This window comes from Clarias gariepinus, chromosome 13, assembly GCF_024256425.1.
Source record: "Clarias gariepinus isolate MV-2021 ecotype Netherlands chromosome 13, CGAR_prim_01v2, whole genome shotgun sequence".
Taxonomy (NCBI): Eukaryota; Metazoa; Chordata; class Actinopteri; order Siluriformes; family Clariidae; genus Clarias; species Clarias gariepinus.
Genome location: NC_071112.1, coordinates 23,123,754 through 23,148,028, shown reverse-complemented (window position 1 = coordinate 23,148,028; position 24,275 = coordinate 23,123,754). Strand labels below are relative to the sequence as shown.

At 37.8% G+C, this 24,275-nt stretch overlaps 2 protein-coding genes across 5 annotated transcripts; one reads left to right on the top strand and one right to left on the bottom strand.

Moving 5' to 3' along the window:
• The first annotated feature begins 12,775 nt into the window (after positions 1-12,775).
• On the top strand, positions 12,776-16,139 carry klf11b (Kruppel-like factor 11b). Its single transcript, XM_053510529.1, has 4 exons — positions 12,776-12,956; positions 13,843-14,100; positions 14,505-15,333; positions 15,442-16,139. Exons 1-4 carry the CDS (start codon positions 12,915-12,917, stop codon positions 15,717-15,719), a joined length of 1,407 nt encoding a protein of 468 aa, XP_053366504.1. The 5' UTR covers positions 12,776-12,914; the 3' UTR covers positions 15,720-16,139.
• A 2,295-nt stretch (positions 16,140-18,434) lies between these two features.
• On the bottom strand, positions 18,435-22,829 carry LOC128536072 (uncharacterized). 4 transcript variants are annotated; one of them, XM_053510227.1, is made up of 4 exons: positions 22,741-22,829; positions 22,113-22,563; positions 20,581-20,645; positions 18,435-19,734 (listed from the first exon to the last, which is right to left on the bottom strand). In XM_053510227.1, exons 2-4 carry the CDS (start codon positions 22,548-22,550, stop codon positions 19,635-19,637), a joined length of 603 nt encoding a protein of 200 aa, XP_053366202.1. In that variant the 5' UTR covers positions 22,551-22,563; positions 22,741-22,829; the 3' UTR covers positions 18,435-19,634. The 4 variants fall into 4 exon arrangements, with proteins under 4 accessions (XP_053366202.1, XP_053366203.1, XP_053366201.1 ...); XM_053510228.1 differs by having other exon boundaries at positions 22,727-22,764; XM_053510226.1 differs by having other exon boundaries at positions 22,113-22,817.
• Positions 22,830-24,275: the final 1,446 nt, after the last annotated feature.

Sequence of the window (24,275 nt, the reverse complement as noted above, 5' to 3'; positions counted from 1 at the left end):
GACTCCACAAGACCTCTAACAATGTGCTGTGGTATCTGGCTCCAAGATGTAAACAGCAGGTCATTTAAATCCTCCAAGTTGTAAGGTGGGGGGCATCCATGGATCAGACTTGTTTGTCCAGGACATCCCACAGATGCTGAATCACATTGAGATCAGGGGGGATTTTGTAGACCAAGTCAACATCTTGAACCCTTTGTTATGTTCATCAAAACATTCCAGAACAAATTTTTTTTGCTGTGTGGCAGGATGCATTATCCCACTAAAAGAGGCTGCTGCCATTAGGAAACATCAGTTTTTGTGACTGATGTGTATTTATTCTAAAAACACATGAACTTTTTTCTTTAAAAAGGGGTAATTCATTTTATATAGTCTTGTCTCGATCTTGGGTTACCAAGACTCATATTAATTTTTCAACACCAGCAAAGTCGTTATGAACTGTTGTAATATTTCCATAACAGTAAAAAATGTAAATGTATATCTCTGCACTTGGAGTTATATAGTGGCTATACATTTCAAATGTCTTGTTTCAAGATATTTGGTTATCTTAAAAATAATATGGCACAGGTTTGTGTAGTAACATGGCTATAAGTTGTATAAGATGTCTATGTCCTATGTACAGTATGTCCTGTGTAGTTATTTGTAGTTCTACACAGTTGTAGTTCTTTTAAAAGAAATCCCCTATTAGGTTAGAAAGTTAAAACCACCAGCAAAATAACTCATCTGGTCTTTTTGCTATGGTCTTGGTCTTGAACCCAGCATTATGAAAATCCCAGGAGATCAGCCATTTCTGAAATACACAAACCATTCCATCAATGATTCCACATACACAATTAACACCTATTTTCACCCTATTTTGATGTTTAAACTGAAGGGCTGATACCAAAGTTCGTTCTGTTCAGAGTAAAGTTCTTTTACAGTAAGGCCTAATACCTATTTTATGCATTTTGTTTCTGACACATCGGTAGCAGTGGATTATTACATATTGTAAAAGGCAAAAAGAAATAAGTGATATATTGTGTGAAACACATTTTTGCAGAAATTCTATTGTCACAAGCAACTTCCCCACAATTAATATTTGGTGAATGGAACTAATGGAATTAACTTTATATACTATATGATGAAATGCAAAGATAGAGTTGTGCTCAAAACTTTGCATATGCAGAAATAAATTCTTAAAAGCTGACATTTATTTGGATAAATGCAAAATAACTTATTTCTTATTTAACTTGGTCACATGTAGTCATTAATTATCATTATAGTTGTATGATGCCTTTTTAAAACCTAATGATAAGTGAAATCATCCAAACAACCCTGATTAAAAGTTTACATATCCTTTAATCTTTGACCACATTAACAACACACAGGTTGAAAAACACAGGTTTAAATGGCTATTAAAAGAAAGGTTCCACACCTGTGACTCATTGTAATTGTAATTAGTGTCTGTGTATAAATGGTTCTTTGTTCATAAGGTAATGCACTATGGGAAAGACAAAAAAAAAAAACACTGCCAATGGATCTGTGCAATAAGGTAGTTGAACCTTATAAAACAGAAAAAGGATATATTTTTTTAAATGCCACTCAATAGTGTTCAATCTCTGATAAAGAGGTGGTAAATAAGAGGTTCTGGTGATACTAAGCCACAGTTAGGTAGACCAAGAAAGATTTCATCCACTACTGTCAGAAGAATTGTTCTGGACGTATAGAAAAACTCTCAAACAACATTGAGAGGAAGTCACAAAGACATGGACTAAAGACACAAAAACAACATCTTTTTGCCAGGAGAAAGGCATTACTGCACCCATGCCACAAAAATGCCCACTTGCAGTACGCCAGACAGCACCTGGACACGCCTACAAAGCCTACGGTGAAAGTCAACAAAGCCTACAGTGAAAAGTACATCCCCACTGTAAAGCATGGTGGTGGATCTCTTATGTTTTGAAGCTGTGAGAGCTCCAGTGGCACAGGCAAGTTAAAGTCAAAATTGATGGCAAGATGAATGCAGCATGTTATTAGAAAATATTGGCAGACAATTTGCATTAGCTTTTACAGAAAGCTGCGTATGGGATGCTCTTGGTTGTTCCAACATGACAGTGATCCAAAGCACAAGGCCAATTGACCCTCCAATGGCTACAAAAGCTGCGCATGGGATGCTCTTGGATGTTCCAACATGAAAATGATCCAAAGCACAAGGCCAAGTTGGCCCTCGAAGGGCCACAGTAGTAAAAGGTGAAGGTTCTGGAGTGGTCCTGCCTCATGGTACAGTGCCCTGCAAGAAGGAATGTGCAAGCCCATTCAATCTTGTGACATGTCTGTGCCACATAAGTTTCCTCTTTTTAATCATGGCTAGGGAACCATCATGAAGGCCCGTGGCTTTAGTCATAATTTGACAGACTTTTACAGTACATTTGTCAACTGTTCAGTGTAGGAGGTGCCTAAGAGATTTCTGTAGCCTTTCATTTACATAGTTTGTTTCTTCTTCTGGAGCTCAGCAGTGAGAGTCAATGTTTCGCATGCATATAGAGCAGGCATCACTAAAAGCCTAAATGATCTGGACAGATTGACAGTCCTGTCCGGATGCTGATGCTTCTCTAAATAAATGAAAATAATTAATCTAAATAAAAAATAAATCGAACGCTTTTTTTTTCTATTAATTTAGTGATTTCCCTCAGGGTAGACGCTGTTATACGCTTTACTCAACGGAGTGGCCCAAAAAAAAAAGCCTCAAGAAACAGAGCATGGCCTACGAAAGTGCTATAATAGCTCAGTTGGGAGAGCATTAGACTGATGATCTAAAGGTTCGATCGTGGGTTTCAAAATTTATATATATATATATATATATATATATATATATAATTTTCTATAGCATACAGTATATAGGGTGGGTAAAAAGTAACTAGGCAATAAAAATTGGTAATAAAGTACATTATTCTAATACAAATTTATTGAAACATGCAAAAGGAAATTTTTTAATTTTAATGAAGGCATCGTTCACCAAACCTATGGTCTTCAGCTTTGAAATATAAAATTCATCAATTCAGAGATCGATATTACAAGTGAGCGCATGAGTTACTCTTTTAAGCTAAGCGCAATGCCTCTGTCCTTGCAGTTACAGTAAGTGAGAGCTGCTGTAGTCTGTACTATTCTAGACAGGATTTCTGGCTTGGAGCCGTCCTCTGTGACGTTTGCTCCCTAGAACCTTAACCTTGATACAGCTTTTGGTGAATGGCCGTTAACTTTGATGTTGGGTGCAGAAGTTGTTGTTATTGTTGTTTGGGATTAATGATAATTACATTTTAAATTCCAAATGAAGAAGTTGAGGCAACAGTTAAATTTTTAAAGAAAGGTAAATCATTTTACCTTTTACCTTATCCAATTCTGTTTTGAGATCTTCATGCCTGTATTTATGGAGTTGTTCACTTCCCTCTTCTTTGCAGCTCATTCTGGTTCCTTCTTTTTGTGCTTTAGTTCACGCTTCTTGCTTCTAGCATCTTGTTAGTGACCCATAGTATCTTTCAGGATGTGGTTCGTCGTGTTCACATGCATCTTTTTTTTTAACCAAGAGGAAGTAGTGGTGCAAATTTTCCTCATATTGTCGCCTTGATTACTCCCATCAACTCTGGGTCTTTGAGCTTGGCAAGGTTGAATTACCTTTTATAAATATGTGCTTGCTTCTTGAGGCAAAAGTGAAAGAACAACATAACCAGATCATTGTTACTACCTGAAAATTATCTTGTTTGCATAATGTTCACACTTGATCGAAAGCACTTTTTGGACTAGAATATAGTCAGTTTTGTTGTTATGTTCACCATTGGAGCTGTGCAAGATCCATCCAAGAGTGTTTTTGTACCTGGTGAATTATAGGGGCCTTAAGCCTCTCTTGTTTGTTTTAGTGTTGTCACCTTATTCCTTATATCCTTATTTGGTGCATGACCCAGGGCATCCAGTAGTTGATTGTAAAACTTCTTTAATTTGCCATCTTCATAGTCAAAAGTTGGGCCATACAGTGGTGTGAAAAACTATTTGCCCCCTTCCTGATTTCTTATTCTTTTGCATGTTTGTCACACCTAAATGTTTCTGCTCATCAAAAACCGTTAACTATAAAGATAACATAATTGTGATTTGTTACATAAACATGATTTCCAAGGCGCAAACCACTTTTAAGCAAAAAGAACATTAAGGCTCATCTCAATTTTGCTAAAAAACATCTCAATGATTGACAAGACTTTTGGGAAAATACCTTGTGGACCGACGAGACAAAAGTTGAACTTTTTGGAAGGTGCGTGTCCCATTACATCTGGCGTAAAAGTAACACAGCATTTCAGAAAAAGAACATCATACCAACAGTAAAATATGGTGGTGGTAGTGTGATGGTCTGGGGTTGTTTTGCTGCTTCAGGACCTGGAAGGCTTGCTGTGATAGATGGAACCATGAATTCTACTGTCTACCAAAAAATCCTGAAGGAGAATGTCCGGCCATCTGTTCGTCAACTCAAGCTGAAGCGATCTTGGGTGCTGCAGCAGGACAATGACCCATAACACACCAGCAAATCCACCTCTGAATGGCTGAAGAAAAACAAAATGAAGACTTTGGAGTGGCCTAGTCAAAGTCCTGACCTGAATCCTATTGAGATGTTGTGGCATGATCTAGAAAACCCTCAAATAAAGCTGAATTACAACAATTCTGCAAAGATGAGTGGGCCAAAATTCCTCCAGAGTGCTGTAAAAGACTCGTTGCAAGTTATCGCAAACGCTCGATTGCAGTTATTGCTGCTAAGGGTGGCCCAACCAGTTATTAGGTTCAGGGGGCAATTACTTTTTCACACAGGGCCATGTAGGTTTGGATTTTTTTTCTCCCTAAATAATGAAAACCATCATTTAAAAACTGCATTTTGTGTTTACTTGTGTTATCTTTGACTAATAGTTAAATGTGTTTGATGATCAGAAAAATTTTGTGTGACAAACATGCAAAAGAATAAGAAATCAGGAAGGGGGCAAATAGTTTTTCACACCACTGATTTACTTTCGATTTCATGTATTAGTTCTTCTACCTTACCTGATGCTCTTATGGTGTTTTTACATTAGGTACCAGGATAGTTTCTGGTTAAGTTTAATCAGTGAGTATACAAGCGTTCAAGTCCACTGGAAAAGGGGGTCTCAAGCACAGGCATACTCGGGCACAGATCGAATCAGTCATGGAAGCCTATTGTGTCTGAACACTGAAGTCACCTGCTGGAAAGTAAAAATATGAAAGTTTACCCAAACCTGGAGAATAATAATGTGACTGCTTCCCAGCGGGGTTAGTGGGAGCAAGGAGCAATTGTTCCTGGCCAAGGTACAAAACTATTGTGCCTAAAGTTCTTAGAGTTCCAGGTGCTTATAACTATGTTTCCTCTTGTCCTGATCTTGTTGGGATAGCCACCAGCAGGCTTACCTTTCACCTCTGCCCCAACGTACAGCAGCAGGCACAGTCATTGTTAACCCACGTATATGATCTGGCATAGTCTAGTTTCATCATGGGTGAATCAATGGCATGAAAGCCTGATGGAGCCAATCCCTCTTCACGATGTTGATCACAGCCAAAACATCCCAATAACTAGTGGTTCACCTTGATCCTGGACACATGGCTGTTGAGTTCTAGGAACCTTTCAGCCCTAGCCTGTGACTTTATCAAGGAAGTTCCTAGAAATAGTGAGGCCATGTCAGAACACCCCCTCAGCCCTAACAGAACCTGGGTTTGGCCCACCAGCTGAGATGATTTATACTTAAATTTTCTAAACTAGTTTACATACTACTGTACATTTTTTTTCAAGGAGCATCAGGTCATTACCATGCACCCCCGATTAGGAGTAATGATAAAAAAATAATAAAAAAAACATTTCACCTTGGAGTGTGTTAACTGTTTATATATAATTCTGAATGGTTTCACACAAAACAGAAAAGCATACAGAGTAGCATTTTGTTGATTTGATTTTACTGGTTGCGTTGCTGTACAAAGATGCGTTTTACCTGCTCCCCTTATCAAATGTCCACTTAGATGATGTCCACTTACCTATCTTCCTCCCCATGTAAATGATCTATTCAGTCCCTTGCCCTGCTGACAAACTAGAATGTGGGTGGCACCAAGATTAAACGAGCGACAAACAAGCGAATTACGCAAATGTTATCATCATTCTTTTATTTTCTTTTTTCCCCCAAGCACTCTTGGCCACCCAAGGAAGATGCAGCCCTGCATCGCTGCCCATGACGCCCATACCTAAATCTGCCACTGCAGAAGTTACACAATTGCTATAGATGATAGATGACATGACTATTCTCTCAAATTCTACTAAGTCTTTGCTGGAATGCGATGTGCCAAGTAGGTAAATTTGAATTTCATTTTCATTTTCTTCTAGACTGTTGGAGTCACAAAACATTGTAGCACAAAGGGAAATTTAGTGTCCAATTTTTCTCTTTTTAAGGAAAAACTGCTTGTTCACGTTTTAGATGTGCCCTGCCATTCATCTTTAGATGTCCTGAACAACTTCGGTATATGCATATTTCAACAAAGCAGTTCAGGCAGTGAGTCAGGCAGGCCTGTTTGGGCCATGTTATGGCCTGTTTAATGTTGACTAGTTCTTAGTTTTCATAAGTACTATTATATTTAATGTTGTGTTTTGTTTAATAAATATATTATAAATACAATTTTGTATAAATGCTGTAAAATATAGGAGCCTAAAAAACTGTTCACAAACATACATGTTTATGTCTGTCATGTGCACTAAATCATTTTAAATTCTAAATGTATAGAAAATATTTTCCACTCAACACACAATGTTAAGACATTCTAACTCTTTTTCTGGATGTGTTCTGTGAAAACATCTGTGCAGATTTTTATACAGATGATGAGTGGAGTAGTTTCCTTAACTTCTTGTGACATTGCCAATTAGCAATGTCATCTTAGGTATATATATATATATATATATATATATATATAAAGATGCAGGTAATGGCAGTATACTTTATATGAAACAGTTCTTTGAAAACCTCATCATTAGTTTGTGTCTGAGAAAATTTTAAGGCTTTGAACATGTGCTCTTGAAATGGTGGAGTGAAACATATGTATTAAGAAATACAACTTTGTTCATACAGATGCTGTCCAAGGATTGCAAGGCAGACATGGGAATACGGTTTCTTCTGCAGTTACTTTCTAGCTACAGAGGCATTCGACTAAAGTAGTCTGTTAATGTCCTGATTTAAATAGTAGCTAGTAGAGATAATGCCATTATTACTGTACATGTCCTCATAAAAACAGCAGGGTTTTTTATGACTCACAATCACTCTAGTCAAGGTTGAGTAAAAAGATATGGCAATAAGAACACATAACTGCTGGCTATGTATTAAACGATAAAATAAAATGAAGTACAAGACCACTGCAAGTTTCATAACCCACAGAGGAAAAACAACTCGCTGAATGTCCAAAAAAAAACATGTGAATTGCACAATCCTGTTTTTTAGACACTTTACATAACATCACATACAGTATTAGTCACAAATACTTGGTTAGTGATTTTTTTTTCTTCACATATGTAGAACATTTTAACAGATTTACCTGTCTCTGTGCAACCCTAACACATACAAACAAAATTCTAAATATAGCAGAATGTTGGACCTTCCTTACTCATAAAGCACCCTAGTGAAACCTGAAACCTGATTGTTGAGTTGTTCGAAAGCTTTATGGGAATTTGGATTGGATCAGTTCTATGCACAATTGCTTTGAAAGTTGGCGTCATAAACATGAACATAATGAACAAGCGCAACTCAGGGCAAACTGTTTTCAATTTTGTGCAATGCATTTATGTTGTTTTAAATCTTGCAGGTTTTAGCGTGCATCTATGCGCGACTCATACTTTAGGACGGGACATGCTGACGTTCAGCCTTACACCAAAAAAAAATCACTTTGCCCTTTCACCCATATACACACCCACAAGAGAAGGCGCGAGTGTGGGAGTATCGGTATATCAACATGTCATCAGGAGTGCTGCTGCGACTAAGTTCAATTGACACTTTCCAGTGTGTTTGGTGACCACTGAACCACAGGCAGTATGCTAGTCTATACTTAACCCTACCAGGAATAGTGCTGCTCACATTTCCACTGGCCCCTGTGCAGCTCCACAGAACAGCACTGCACTACTTGGTAGGGGTGGGGATGTGAGCGACACGACCTCTCCTCCAGTTTCCATGTCCCACTTATTTCACCACCATTGCTCCCATATCATATCATCTCATATATTTTCCCGGACATTCCCGGACTCTGCTGTTGGCACTGTGCTTGCTCCACATCGGTGTGGTTACGTGACTCAGGAAGAAGCTTGTCCTCCTATCAACCTCCACACCTCCTTAGTGAGCTGACTCAGGCACATCCAGGAAGTAGAAGTAAAAAACAGGATGATAATTTTGTTTGCTTGTTTTCTTCCAGGGTACCATAGTCTGTCTTAATTACATACTTCAGAAGAGTAGTAGATGGTGCAATACTGTCCCTAATTTGGCCACTGCTAACAAACAAATCCAAGTAGACAGTGCAGAAAATCAGATTTTTTCAACCCCCCAAAAAAGTCTAGCACACAGTTAGGTCCATAAGTATTTGGACAGGGACAAAACTGTATCTTGTATTTTAGCAATTTAGGAAAACGTTGCATTAACTTTTTAGAAATTTTTATAGCCTCAAAATTAATTGGACAACTGGCTAATAAACACTTATTAATGGCCAGGTTTAGGATGTTTAGTATATATTTCATGTCAAATTGAAAGCATTGATGCCATTTGGTAGCTGTTAATGGAATATCCTAATTTGCAGTCTTAAGAGGTACCAATGCAAGCAAAGAAGGCCATCATTAGGCTTAAAAAACAATACACTGCAATCAGAGACAACAGAATTGTTGTAAATTTAGTGGTAAATCATCAATTTGGTATGTCTCTAACTCACACTGTCAGGGATAATAAAGAAGTAGAATAAACATATAATACAAGAATTAATAGAAGAAGGATCCTGGCACACTATAACACACTATAACAGTTGTCTAGTACACTGTTGTATATATTAAAAACATGATCCCCAGATTTTGAAATATTGAACTTCTTCAAGTTTACAAATTGCACTTTGTCTTGAAGGTTTAATTGAACATTTGATGTCACAGCTTTTATATTGCATATCTTGATAGGTTGATTTCAAATTCATTGTGATGGTGTACAGAGGCAAAACTGTGAACAATGTCTTACTGTAATCTTACCTCTTTTTCCTGTTAATTTTATTAAAATAACTATGAAAGCAAAAGCAAAAAAAAATTTATTTTGCAGGAACAGAAAAAGAGGTACAATAGGTCCATAACTCTTGGAACCTCTGTGTTTGGGACCCTTTAAAATGCAGAGGCACTTTTCTTTATGAATTGGGTTAGGGACAGAGAGACAGAGTTCAGAGACACAGTAAGAACAGACAGGGTAAAAAGAAACATCTGTGATGGAGAGTATGTGAAAGATATGGACTTAGTCCTGTAGCAGATACCTTTACACTGGTATGGTATACAAAAAAAAAATATTAATAAGAAAATAAATAAATCAATAATATTTTTTAACTCTAATAATCAGCCTACAAAATTCTGCTATGAACTTAATTTACTCCAGAATTATTTAAAGAAAACAATATGTTGATTAAAAAGGAGGGGCTCATATCTAAACCATACTACATCATGAACAACATGAAGAAGGCAGTGTTATAGCATGAGCACATATAAATGCCAATAGAACTGTGTCACTGGTGTTTATTAATGATGAGTGACTGCTGGTAGAAGTAGCAGGATTAATTCTGAGTATAGAACTATGTTTCAGCCAAACTGCTGAATGCTGCTAAATTAATAGGACAGCTGGATGATGGAAATTTTGATGGATAATCACCCAAGATGTACTAAGCAGCCCAAAGCAAAGAAATTAAATGTTCTTACAGTGCCAAGATTAAACTGAAGGCAGAAAGACCCAAACAAGCAGCAAGTAAATTTGGCTGCTGTAAACTCCTGGCAAAGCAGCTTGGAAAGGAAACTCCCGAAAATCAGCATTTGGTGAAGCCCATGGGTTCCAGATTTCAGGAAGTCTTTTACTGCAAAGTTTTTGTACCCAAGTATTAACAATAATCTTAATATTTATACTTAGATTAACGTAGCTGGACAATCTAAAGGCTGTGAAAAATGAAAGGCTCAATTGCTAAACGGTTAATGGAACACCTTAAATTAAACCAAAAAGTCGACATTTCAGTCACATTTTGATGAGTTAATTTCGAATTTATTGTGGTGCTGTACAGTGGCAAATATGTGAACAATGTCACACTGGAATTTTACCTCTTCTTTCCTTGTTAATTTTAATTAAATAACTATAAAAAGCAAAAAAATCTTCCTTTTTTATTTTTATTTTGCATAATCTATCTATCTATCTATCTATCTATCTTACACATAAGATATTTTAAACCAGTATCTACCATAAATAGAATTCAATTTACATATGCAGTCTTTAACGTAACAGTTTTATGGAACCTCAATTCTGATTAGTTCTTTGATTAGTAAAGTTATTAACTGAAATGTTTTATTGTCTTGTGTCCTTGAAGAGAGAGAGAGAGAGAGAGAGCGACAGAGAGAGAGAGAGTAGGGAAGCTGGTGAGGGGACTATTTATAGCTGATGCCACTGCAGTGATGGGAACTAACTTGTTTCATGGAGATTTCATTGCATTCAATTTTTTTTTTCTTTAAACAAATAAACACTACATTTATATGTCAGTGGGTTGAGATTCAGGAGAAACGTCAACGAGTCAAGATTTAGGTATGGGACAAATGAAACTCAACTTCTCAATAAGTGTCTCATCTTTATTTTCTATAACACTTATCCTGTACAAGGTCATGGGCTGATGTGACAAGTTTTCTGGAAGGATACATGTAGCAACATGAAGAAATATTGCGAATAGATTTTAAATTAAATAGGGAAAAAAGGAACATCTGCAAAAGATAGGGATAAATTAAAATTGCAAACACATTTCTAATTCATTTAGACTTTACATAGGACAGCGGTTTGAAAAATTGTGATCACATGATTTCTTTACATACTTAGCCTAAATAAATCTCCTTTAAAAATTTTCCTTTCCAAGGGGGTGGCGGGTTTGGGATGGCTGGAGCCTATCTCAAGAGACTTAAGACACGATGCGAGGTACACCTGGACACGGTGCCAATCCATTGCAGGGCACATGCAGAGATGACAATTAACCTAATCTGCATGTTTTTGGACTGTAGGATCCATCGCAAGGCACACACATGCTCATTCACACACTACAGGCAATTTGGGAATGCCAATTAACCTAATCTGCATGTCCCACCAAGCGCAGGGAGAACATGTAAACTTCAACAGAACTAAAAATGATTGATTAGTCTGTTGTGCTGCAACCATCCATTGTTTATCTGAATCTAGTTTTTAAATTGGAGTTCCCTTTCTTGCTTTTAAATGTTTGTGCAGAATTACTCTCTCTCATTCATCATCTAAACCACTTTATCCTGTTATAGGGTCACAGGAGGCATGAGGATGGGGAACACCCTGGACAATCCATCGCAGGCAGGCAATTAAGAGATGCTAATAAGCCTAACCTGCATCTCCAACACAGAGAGACTGAGGAGGAGCTTCAACCACATCACCATGCAGATCTAGTACAATCTTTTAACATTTATGGACACTATGGACACATTCACACACATCCACACTTACATGTTTATGTTTACATTCTGGACCATTGCACAAAGACACTTTAATAAGGCACCTTCATAAGTCACTTTTTATGCACATTTGCACACCATCTTTCTTCGCCCAAATTTCAATAAAAAAAAGTTCTATTTACAGTATATATTTCTATTTTTATGTACAGTATATTTCTATTTTAATTTCTATTTTTATCCTAGTTAAATTTAATTTTCTATCGTATTTCTTTTATTCATATTTATTTCTTATTATAAGTTTTAATTCTCTTTTTAAGGTCACTGGCGGTCGTATAAGCATTTCACTGCATATCGTACTGTGTATGACTGTGTATGTGACAAACAAAATTTTAATTTGTATTTAGACTGTCGAAGGAAACCAAAGTACCCGGAGTAAGCCACAATGCATGGGGAGAACATGCACACCCTATTTACACAGACCCAAGGCAGGAATCAAACCCGAACCCTGAAGGTGTGAGGCGACAGTGCTGAGTTCCCTATCTTGCTTTTGTGTGCAAAATTAATAAACAAATTATTAATCAAAAAATCCTATACGATAAGGTAAATACGTTTTTAAAAAAAAGCATTTCTGCCAATCGTTCTTCCCTGTTTATGAAGTTACAGAAGTTTCATTTTGCTCCCAGAGGTGTTGTAAAAAGAAGAAAAAAAATACAAACAGGCGCCATGTACGACCCGTGCTTTTCCTGTTACAGCTGACCCGACCGCCCAAACCTAGTCACGATTACTCACGACTCAAGGCTGCTGTGACCTTTCGCCCAGTTTCCCGGCACGCGGTTCACAGGGTTTGCTCTGACACCGCTGACTCCCCCTACACGCCCATCTGCAGCCGCGCACCCTACTTCCGCCAATCGTGCCGCTGACATGTGCTGATCACGCGTCCTTTCGCAGGCTATTGGTCGAGCGGCCACACATGCTCGCTTTTCATTGGTCGCATGTTGCCACCCGCCAGTCTGTTGTGAATTTTGTTTTTCTATTTTTTTCCCCTCATGACTTGTTTTACTCAGCTGAGCCCAGAGCTGAGTGCTAAAAGCGAATTGAATTCCGGTCGCAGTCGTCACTATACGGGCGTCAGTAGCAGGGACTTCTTTGTTCTGTTGTCCTGTGATATTTTTGTTTAATTTATACACATTTGGAACACATGTCAACGCGACTATTTCCGAATATGGAGGAATTATCTCAGGTAAAGAGCAAATTAACACATTTTTACCGGTGTCATTGGTTATTATTATTATTATACTTTGGTTGTTTGTTTGCTTCTGTTGAACTTATTAATTTACTTATAATTATTATAACTATTAAATACACTTTTGACCCAAATTAAATCCTCGTGTTATTTGCTGTCTTCTGCCTGCTTTTTAATTTAATTAACTTGTATTTGATTTTTAGGGGGTTTACAAAGAGGTTCCTTAGGTGTTTTTAATATGTTTCTAGCTTTCTGATTGGGGAACCATCAAGAAAGACCTGATAAACCTTTGTAAATGTAAGCTCGTATTTATAAACCCTGAAAAGCAAATACAAGTTAATGGTTCTATGAAGAACCCTAAAATTGAAGGGGTTCTAGCTTTCTGATTGGATTCTACTTAGCTGTTTTGTGAAATACCTTAGAACAGAGGGTTCTCCTAAGTAGAACCCAATCAGAAAGCTAGAACCCTCTGTTCTAGTATTACTTATTGAACCTTTAAGGGTTCCACTAGAGGAACAAAGGGGACTGTGGAAGACGGATCCTTGGAGTGGTTTTAGTAGAAAACAATTTGACGTGATGACTGAGTTGACTTCTAAGAATAAGCTGAAATCTCAGATTATAATTGTAGCACTGTTCACCCAGCATGTCTGTAAACAACTCCTCTTCAGTTGTTTGTCTGTGAGAGAAAGAGAGAGCAGGAGAGTGAGTGTGTGTGTGTGTGAGTAAGTGAGTGAGTGAGTAAGAGAGACGGGGAGGAGCCGGATTGAATCATAACTGTTTTACACATCGGGAATAGTTGGATCCTGAAGCACAAAGGACTTTTTCGCAGAAGCATCCAGAAAGTTGTATTCATTGTTATATTAAGTGTTTTTGTTCCTCTCAGGGAACTCAGATGGACATCTACAGACCGTATATGGACAGGAGAAGGCACGACAGTGAGCAGTCGTTATGCAGCATGCCAGAGTCCAACGATCTGGAGGCGGCCGAAGCCCTGGTCTGCATGAGCTCCTGGTTTCAGTCATCCCAACGACCCGGTAGCTTGAAACCTCGTCCTCTGACCCCGGCCTCGGATTCCTGTGACTCCCTGCTGCATTCTGAACCCCAAGAGAACCATGGAGACTTTGTTTCACTCTCTTCACTGGTAAGGAAGCTCAACAGACAAAGCCAATCTTAAGGAAAGCATAAGTTGAGATTGTTTACGAGCCTTGTTTCAACTCAAAATTTTCCCACCTAGAGTTGAAGGAATACCTTGTGGCCTTATGATGTGTGGAGTAGGAATATTAACAGGGTCGATTTGTTTGCTTGAACTCCATGATCTGGCTTTATGATAGCCAAGACATGCGGTACTGTTTAGATAAGCCTCCTCTGCTAGATGAACTTCAACCTGACAGTACGCTTGTAATTAATTACTTAGGCCGTGTAAGATGAAACATGGACAGTAAAAACATTTTTTGTTCTGTCATATAGCAATGTACCAATGTTTTAGGTGTGTAGACCTGACTATGTCTTGTTAATATTTTGCATCTTCCCTTTTTTGTTTTTTAGTGTATGACGCCACCTCACAGCCCCAGTTTTGCTGAGACTACCGCTCACATCCCAGTGCCCATCTCTCCTTGCCCTCTGAAAAAACCCTGCCACAGTGTCCTCAGTGCCAGACTCCAGCAACCTGCTGAGACATCACCTCCCAGGTGGTTTCCCACCACTGAGAAAAATTCCTCCCAACCCTGCAGAGCCATGGCTACCAGCGTCATCCGGCACACAGCTGACAGTTTAGTCTACCAAAACATTCCACAAGATGTTCAGTGTCAACAATCAGCACCTACACTAATTCAGGCACCAAAACAGCCAGCACAGACAGAGATTTCCTTACCAGCATCTTCACCCTGCCAGTCCATCAAAACCAGCGCCATATCAGAAACGTGTTTAAACAGAAGCAACCAGTTCTCCAGTGACAAGATTGCTTCCAAATCCAATTCACCACTTTCCACAGCCAGTCCACCCATAATATGCCAGATGTTCCCAGTGGCTCAACCAGGACTTATTTCAGCAGCGTTTATCCAGAGTCCAGCCCAAAAATCTATTTTGCCACAACCAATTTTCGTTGGTTCTTCAGTCCCACAGGGTACCGTGATGCTGGTGATGCCTCGGGCATCAATGGCTCAGACACCGCAGTGCCCTCAGCAGGCGGTTGTGACTGTGGGCAACACAAAACTACTGCCTCTGGCACCAGCACCTATTTACTTACCCTCAGGGCAGAGTGGCACCACGCAGTCAGAGTTCTCCCGTAGGCGTAATTATGTCTGCAGCTCCCCTGGTTGCAGGAAGACCTATTTCAAGAGCTCTCACCTCAAGGCACACCTCAGGACTCACACAGGTAAGGAAGAATAATGTTTGCTGGCTTTCTGTGTTGTTATTGTTAACACAGGAGTCGGAAAGCATGTAACATTTCTTTAACCAACCCTGTTTGTGTCTGTTCCTGCAGGCGAGAAGCCATTCAGCTGTAACTGGGAGGGCTGTGACAAAAAATTTGCGCGCTCTGATGAGCTCTCTCGTCACCGGCGAACACACACTGGTGAGAAAAAGTTTGTCTGTCCTGTTTGTGAAAGACGCTTCATGCGCAGTGACCACCTTACTAAGCATGCTCGCCGTCACATGACCACCAAGAAGATCCCCTCCTGGCAAACAGAGGTCAGGAACCTGAACAAGATAACAACAGCCAAGGCTTTGCCAATCAGCATGCTGTTACCGGCCTCAAACTGAACTTGTACTTTAATCACACAGAGACTCTATTGGAATGACATTGCTGCTAATTCTAATGGACAATTGTGGACATGCACTGGACTCTCTCTTTTTGTTTTGGTTGTTATTTTCCATTCTGCTCATTTTGTACACTTTGCAATGAACACAATGTTTTGTATACTCACTCGTTATAATCATTTATGCACTCTTTTTTTTTTTTTTGTTTTTTTGCCAAAGTCTTTGTATTATGTTTGTCTTAATGGTATGTGTATGTATAATTACAATTGCATTCTGTGGGAAATAAATGGCCTATTCCTTACTGCCTAAATCCAGGAAAATTATGAAAACTCATGGATCTACTTATGGATAATTATCTGAAATGCGCTAATGATATAATTTCTTTTATTTAATACTCATTTCCAGTAAACAGTGATACATCAATATTCAGTTTGTTGTGGTTATTTAATTCTGAGTGTGCTGCTGGTAGGTCATCTAAAGAAAGTAAACAATACAGTTCTCATTCTAACAGGAAGTTTGGGCTTAAAAAAAAGACATCCACTGTGATGATGTGGTGTTGAGTGTTTAATCTGTGAAGCCCACCCTTTTCTTCGTCATGTTTTTTCCTACTCAGTTGTGCTGACACTGATCTGGATCATTTCCTGTGTGCTTTGTAAAGTCTTTGACTCAAGACCTAATGTTTTACATTCAGTATGAATACAGATTAAAGATTGCTTACAGCTGGCAGGAGAGCAAATACTCATCACACTGGATTTTAATTTGGAGTTCAAACATTTTAAACAATCCCACAACATTTCATATATAATTCATATAATATTCAGTTGTTATGATATACAGTTGTTTAAACGAGAAACTGCAATGAGAATCGACAGCTTTGGTTGTGGGATCTTTAATTGTTTTGGGATCTGCAAAACAAATCATTTCACTGTGCTGTAAGATACTGTACATGTGAAATAATTGAATTTATATATATGTAGTGTAGTCATACAAAACTACAATACTATTAAATTTAATTTTTTTACTACAAATGTTTATGTAGTTCTTATTGTACTCTTATAATCCTACCCAGTTGAAAGCCATGGAAAGGATAAAATGATAGTTTTAACAATTGCATGTTTTAATGCATGTGTTTTGTTTTAATGGCTTCAAGTTGATTTAATTAAGCCTATAATTTGTTAATAAAACTGTTCTTGTGTGGTTAGTTATAGTCATGTGACCCCCCTAAATTCTTTTTTTTAAATAAATAAACATTTTTTACAATTCGACCACTAGTTAAAGGCCTTACTCAAGAACCAAACAGACATTGAGGGTTTGAACTCATGACCCTCTGAGCAAAAGTCCAACATCTTAACCAGTAAGCTAATACTATTTTAGTTAATACTGAGTGTTTCTTAAGTCTATATTTAACTTCAGATTTTCCATACGACAGGTCAGTGCCTGGTGTTTCTTGGTTGCAGCATGTTTATTTCCAGCAGACATTTTGGTAAAAATAAATAAATTATCCGACTACATGCATACTCAATTAAAAACTCTCATTTTCACAAAAATAAAATATAAAGAAAATGTTTGCTTGAAAGTTTTACTAGTAAGAGTAATCAACTGGTGAAGTATTTGTTGTGATATTTGTTGTTTTATCTTAAAATAATCTAAATAATAAAAATTAACTAAAATAAAAGTGTCTTTCCTTAAAAAAACAAAAACAATGGAATCTACGTAGGCATCATGTTAGACACTGCATTTTTTCACAGTTCTGATTTTGATGCTTTTCTTGTTTCTCTTTGGTCAACCATAGCAAGCAAAAAAACCCCAGTAACACACCCAGTAACGCTGTTGTTCACGGACCAATTGAATGACGTGGTTGACTGAAGCGTTAAGAGGCGCGACCAATCAGATTTGAGAAGAGACACCCGCCCCTCTTCATTACTCACCGTGTTTATGAGCGTAACGGTCAGTTCTTCAGGAACAGCGACACACTGTGGCCAGATTCGGTCAATAAACTACATAATGGAAGAATATGAAAGGAACCCTGGTTTGTTTGCATGGGGTTACATATTTTCCCCATGCCTGGTAGGTTTCCTCCAGGTGCTCCAGTTTCCTTTCACAGTCCAAAAGTTGGGTGGTGTTTCCAAATTGCCTGTAATGAGTGATTGGGTGTTTGACTGTGCCCTGTGATGGGTTGGCACAATATAATATAATATGATATATATTTAATGTAATGTAATGTAATGTAATGTAATAATATTCTTTATCCTGTACAGGATTGCAGGGGCTTGGAGCCTATCCCAGGAGACTATTTCATGATACTCTGGGCGTGAGATAGTTAGGTTGCCTGGTTAGGTTGCCAATCAATCGCAGGGCGCAGACACACACACACACACATACACACACACAACGGGCAATTTAAGAGCGGTAAGTAATTAAATCTCTCTTAAAAAACCGGAGTACTACATGGGGTAAACATACAAACTCCATACACAGACGAGAGGCGGGAATAAAACCCCCTAGAGGTGCAAGGATACAATCCTAGCACTACACCACTTTGTTGCCTATAATATAATATAACAATCTAATCTAATCTAAAATAATATAATATAATTTAATTTGCTTAGTGTTCGCATTGATATCATTGAATCAACTTCAGTTTCAGATTAATATAATGACTTTATATAAATATTTACAGTATTTGCAACAACAACAATAACAATAATAGAGCCATGATGAATCATAGTCTTTTTATTTAATACTTGGTTACATTTGAATGCAAGTACATTTGTACAACGGTGGATTTCAGATGGGGGATTTCTAGCTTTACTGGAGTAATATTCAACATCCACAGAGTATCTCTACTTTCACTCAAGTAAAGGATTTGTGTACTTCATTCACCACTGCTAATGTGTTTGCTGTGCATGCACTCAAACTGGTGTGATTAGCCATTTAGCATGCATGCTATAACTGGAGCAACGAGAAAACTAGATCGGAAAAATAACTCTAATAAAGCTTAATTATAGCCCAGGCCCATTTAAAACCCTGTCTCTACTTTAAATCAGCAAGCTTATAGGATAAAACGGTCAAGAGTTCCTTCTTTTCTTTAACCAAGTGTAGCTCTGTCTCCCTGCTGGACAGCTAAAAACAACAGAAAGCTAATAAAACTGTCCTCCAATTTTTGTTACCTTGGCTAGTGTGGCATTCCTATGAACAACAATTGTCTGTAATAGTACATAAAGAATGGCAACTGTACATAAAGAATGGCAACTGGTCTAGTTCTGGATCTGGTATGATGTCACATGCATGAGGTACGGCAAACAAGCAAACCTTAAAGGAAAAAGTCAAGGATGGAAGGATAGAAAGAAGTTGAAATTATTAAAATTGAATCAAATAGTTTATTCTCACTCATAACCAGATTTTTTCTTGTAGCAGTATGTGTTGTTCCCATTATTTTAGCATAAGATGAAGACAGGTATGATTTTGTATATTTTGCATATGCCAGTATGCACTAGAGGTTGAGAAAAGGAGCCTTAATATAGAAACTTATCTTACACAATGTTAATGTGCATTTTACAAGGCTGAAGAACACTGCTGAAATGGAACTCAAACATACATTCCAGCCATGGAAACTTTTTTTTTTTTACTGAAATTAGTTTCCGAAAATACTGAATCTTTTATCCTGTGTACCATAAATGATGATTTAATCTGATTTAAGGCTTTGCATCCAGGTGGAGCATAAATACTAGACAAAACAACAGAAGTACAAAACAAGAATTTCGAAAAACAGAAAGACACAGTCAAAGAGATGATTTATGACAAGGCAAGATTTGTAGCCTATAAAATGACATCTGTATTTTGCATTAAGGTACTGTCTGGTTTTTGTAAAGCAACTGTTTCCAAATTAAACCCAAGACATACTAGCTAAGAATTATGCTACCCAAACTCTCTCTCTATTGCACTCATCAAGTCTTCTTCCAATGGATCATATGACACAGGCGAAGCCAGCGAAACATCATCACAAATACCTGGAACACTGTTAAAGAAGAAACAGATTTTTAGTTAAATTTATGAATGGTTCAAATCTTGTGAAAGGCAAAAAAAGAAAGATGTAAAGTATGATGTACGAGGGGTGTTTAAACTAAACTGGTACGTTTACTGAAATTTCTTGTGAATTTTCCAATCAACGTTGTATTAGACTCAGGCAGTGGAGCTTTTGAATGGTGCAAACATTTTAAAGAAGGCCGTATGTTCATGAATGAAGACCCTGGTTGGGGTGGCTGGAAGCCCACTTGTTAACATTCACCAAATGGAACGCCTGATTACTGACAATTAATGGATAATTTGTTGCCAACCTCTGAAAGAGACACACCTGCCTGTGGGAAGTATACACATTACAGTACAGGAACTTGGCTGTGAGTTAATGCCACATCCCCCGTATAGTCCTTACTTGTGCAAAGCGATTTCCACATATTCGGGCCCTCAAAGGAGTTCCTGGGAGGCCAGTATTCCAGATAATGGCTATGGACGTACTGAGAAAACTCTCTACTTTGAAGGTATTCAAGCACTAATGAGACGCTGGGGAAAGTCCTGGTTTGATTTAAACACCCCTCAGAGTCATTATAATTGGCCAAGATGCTGGAATTGAGCTCAGTTTGTCAGCTTCTGACTTGTTTAGGGCCACATGTACCAGGAATCTCCAACTAGAACACCCAAGTCCACAGCATCCATTACGTTAAAATTAAGCACGGTGGTCTGAGGTCAAACCGGAGGCATCATTATCCAAAAAACAGGCTGTTGTCAGAAGAGTGTGTGTGTACAGTATGTGGGTGTGCAGGTATGTGAGACAGGTCAATAATTGACAAAAGAGAAAGCTACTTACTGAATTGTCTCTGTGCATATGGGATCTGCTTTCCCTGCTGTCATTACAGTCTGTGGAGACAAACACTATAGAAAATTACAATGTATGTACAAACATTTCTTCTAGGACTGAGCATTAGCTATAACTTTAAACTCAGTTTTATTATGGAATACAATAAATAGCTTTAAAAAAAAAAAAAAAGGAATACTGCTCTAGCATTGTTCATACCTAATCAACTGTACATCCTCTGTGGGCTGTACCATGTGCGCTTGAGAACAAATTTAAATGTTTAGTTTTTAAAATGAATGTGTTAGGGCAAACGATGGGGAAGGTAATAACTGTCCAAAATACTTCCCATTCTTTTCAATAGGTACTGTCAGTAAAATATGAATGCAAACATAGACCTTTAGCAACTTAGCTATATATGGATATTTTACCCAGAAATGTGCTTTAAATTAGTACTTATTATAAACTAGATATTCAGTTTAAGGAAAACTATATCTACACTTCCAGATGAAAGACACATTAAAAGTACAAAAAATAAATGTTTTGCTTGAGCAACAAGCATAGGTGGAGTTTCGTACCCTTTTTTTTTTTAGTATGTATGCAAAAATTCTTATCTTTAAAAATTTTGCATATACTTTACCTTTTGGGGAACTTACAGAAATCTTTTATTTTTTTCTTTCAAGAACAGTTGCGAAAAGTTTAAATTTTAAGACCAACAATCGAGAGTGCAAATGTCGTTGTGTTGAGAGTGTTGTTGTTAGTCTTTTGGCTGCTTCAGTTCATCACCAGGCACAGCAGACCACCTGAACTGTACACAACTGGGCAACATGTTTACACTAAAAGCCTTTCCTGATGCAACCTTCTCATTTTATCCAGGAGCTAAGAATTGGACCTGGGCCTTCTGTATGGCGGTAGAGACAACTACCACTGAGCTACCAACGCCAGTACAGAAGTCAGAATAGAACTTGAGTTAAAAATCTCAAATTCTTCCAAGTTTGTAATTCCATTTACTACAGCTTAACCTTAAGTGAAACTTTTGAAATTAATGGCAAGTGCAATTTCATTTCCACTCTGTAAAGTATTTATTCATTATTTATTTATTTATTTATACTGCCCCAGTGGACGCACAAGGAGGGCTAACTCCAGGATGTGGTGCCAACCTGTGTCTTGGGACAAGCACACATTTCACACATTACAGACAACTTGAAAAGGCCATCAACCTACTGTGCATGTCTTTGGTCTGTGGGAGGTCACCGGAGTTCCTGAATGAAACCCTACAAGCATGCAGAGGACATGCAAACTCCATACACAAGGGATGATTTGAGGTGTGAGGGGCCAGTATTGACTACTGAGCCACAGTGTTACCTAATTTGCAAAATATATTATAGATATTTTTTTTATTTGTATAATTGCAATTTTATCCTGTAGGACCCCTTTGAAAATAAAATATAATGTGACATTGACCGTTATGTTGAAAGTTAAGAGTGATTTCATTAAACAGTAAGTACTTAATGAATAAGACCAAAATGTTCCAAATTTAAAATCACCTGTTTCTGGGGCTTGTTTAGCATATTGAAGGTACAGATATCCATTTGGTCTTCAAATCCGACAGGCTTGAGCAGATCATTGGGTAGAATAACATCAGCTTTGCATGCGCTCTCAGTTTGTGTGCTGCGTTGGTCTCTTTGGTTGTAACAGAAGGTGTAATTTCCACACATGTACACTGAACATTTCTGAATCCCCTTCTGTGGATCCTCTGTGTTTTTGCATGCTTCAAGAATTCGGTTCAATTCCTCTTCCAGGTTTTCATTATCCGCTGAAACCACAGTGACTTTCCTGTTGCTGAGTTGATCCTTCTGGGTGTTTTTTGGAGAAACACCAATGCTGGAGGTTTGACACTTAAGCATTTGAGTGCTTGGGTCCCCCTCAGTCACAGATGCAGGTGCCACTTTTTTCCCTCTGCTCCCAGAGATCCCCATGGTCATGTTAGAGGTTGGACTACAGAGCAGAGCATAGCATTGCTGTCATTTTTTTTTAGCCTGGCCACCCGCACACAAAGTTACACTTTAATCCGCTTTATGCAAACCCGAAACAAAAAAGCCAGAAAGCTCAACTTCAAATTAAACACAAAGTTGTTTAACTAATCAGACGTCACACCTACAAGAAAATACGCACACGGTATATAGTCAGAAGAGGTTTTTCTTCTTTAGCCGTCCTCTCTCAGCCATCTGGATGTGTGCTGGTGAATAGGATCTGTGTGTGTGTATGCGTGTGAGAGCAGCTGTGCACAACATTACAGTTACACAACACCAGAACTCTCTCTCATTCTCACACAGACAAGTTTAAAGTAAAGCAAAACACTGCAGTAAACTCAGAATCCTGTTATGTTATTCGAAAACATGGTATTAAAGCGTGGTATTAAAACATTCCCCAACTATAATAATCCAAAGGCTTCGACAGATAACCCCATAAACCGCAGCATCTGTTTACCTGGCACAAATGTTCCATCAGGGACTTAAAAACCATGCAGTTAAGGAAAAAAAAAAACTTGCGTTTCAAATATTAAGAACATGAGCAAAAAAGGAACTACAGTATTATATAAATTTATTGAAGCCTTAATAATGAAAACATTTTTCTAACTTGAAGCAAATCACTTCCATTGTATTAAAAGACTCCACACCATGGGTTTAAAGAGAAAAACACTTGTTGACAGCAGTGTTATTGGACTGGAACAAATAAAAAAATTAATTATCTGTTAGTTTTTAATTTAAAAAGGTTGAAGCTAAAAATAAGTTGATCAGCTTTAATGCAGTCAGTGATATTATTTTATGTTGAAGCCCACGTACATGTCTGTCTGTCTTTTTATACTGGAGAACTTTCTGCTTAACTTATTAATACGAAGAAATACAATTTTATATCAAGGTTGAGTAGATTACGCCTTGTTTACGCTAAGTTGTACTTCTTTCGGCGTCAGCCAAATACACTCCCTGTTCAAAGTAGATTAGTAAATTTGGCACATAACTGTTCATAACATCACTTTTACTCAACATTAAGATTTTAGCGCATAACAGTGTGCTGTCAGTTGCTCCAACAACCAGTGTTTTATCTCATAGAGGCATTCCACATGCCTGCTTTTTATTAGCACCACAGTTTTGGAACATATGAGACAAACTGGTTTTAAACTTCCTGCTGGAAGAATACACATACATCCATTCATCTTGGAGTTCAGTTTTCATAGTGTACTTTCCTTCTTTTTGGAGTAAGCCTCATATTCGTCCTGGAGTCAGCGCCATATTCGTCAAAAAACCGCTGGAGAGTGTGAGGTAATCTGCTCATAAAACTGCTCATAACATCTACTCAACCTCTACTTAACATTTTGACTACATTTATGGCTCAGATTTAAGTTCAGGCAAAAATCTTTCTAAGACTGGTTTCTGGCCCTCCAATGTATAAAAGGTAAATATACAGACAAAACCTTTCTTTTATTTATATACTATAGATGTAACCATTACAAACACTGGTAGACCAGCACTTAAATACAGTTGCTTAAATACTATACAATTACAAATGCTGCTATTGGAAACTAATCATTACACTACTCTGTTGTTGGTTTTATACCGTTTAACCACATTATTCTAATAAGCTATTGTCAAACAATACTGTGCAAAAATCTTGAGCCACCCTATTTCTTCATAGTAAATTAAATTATG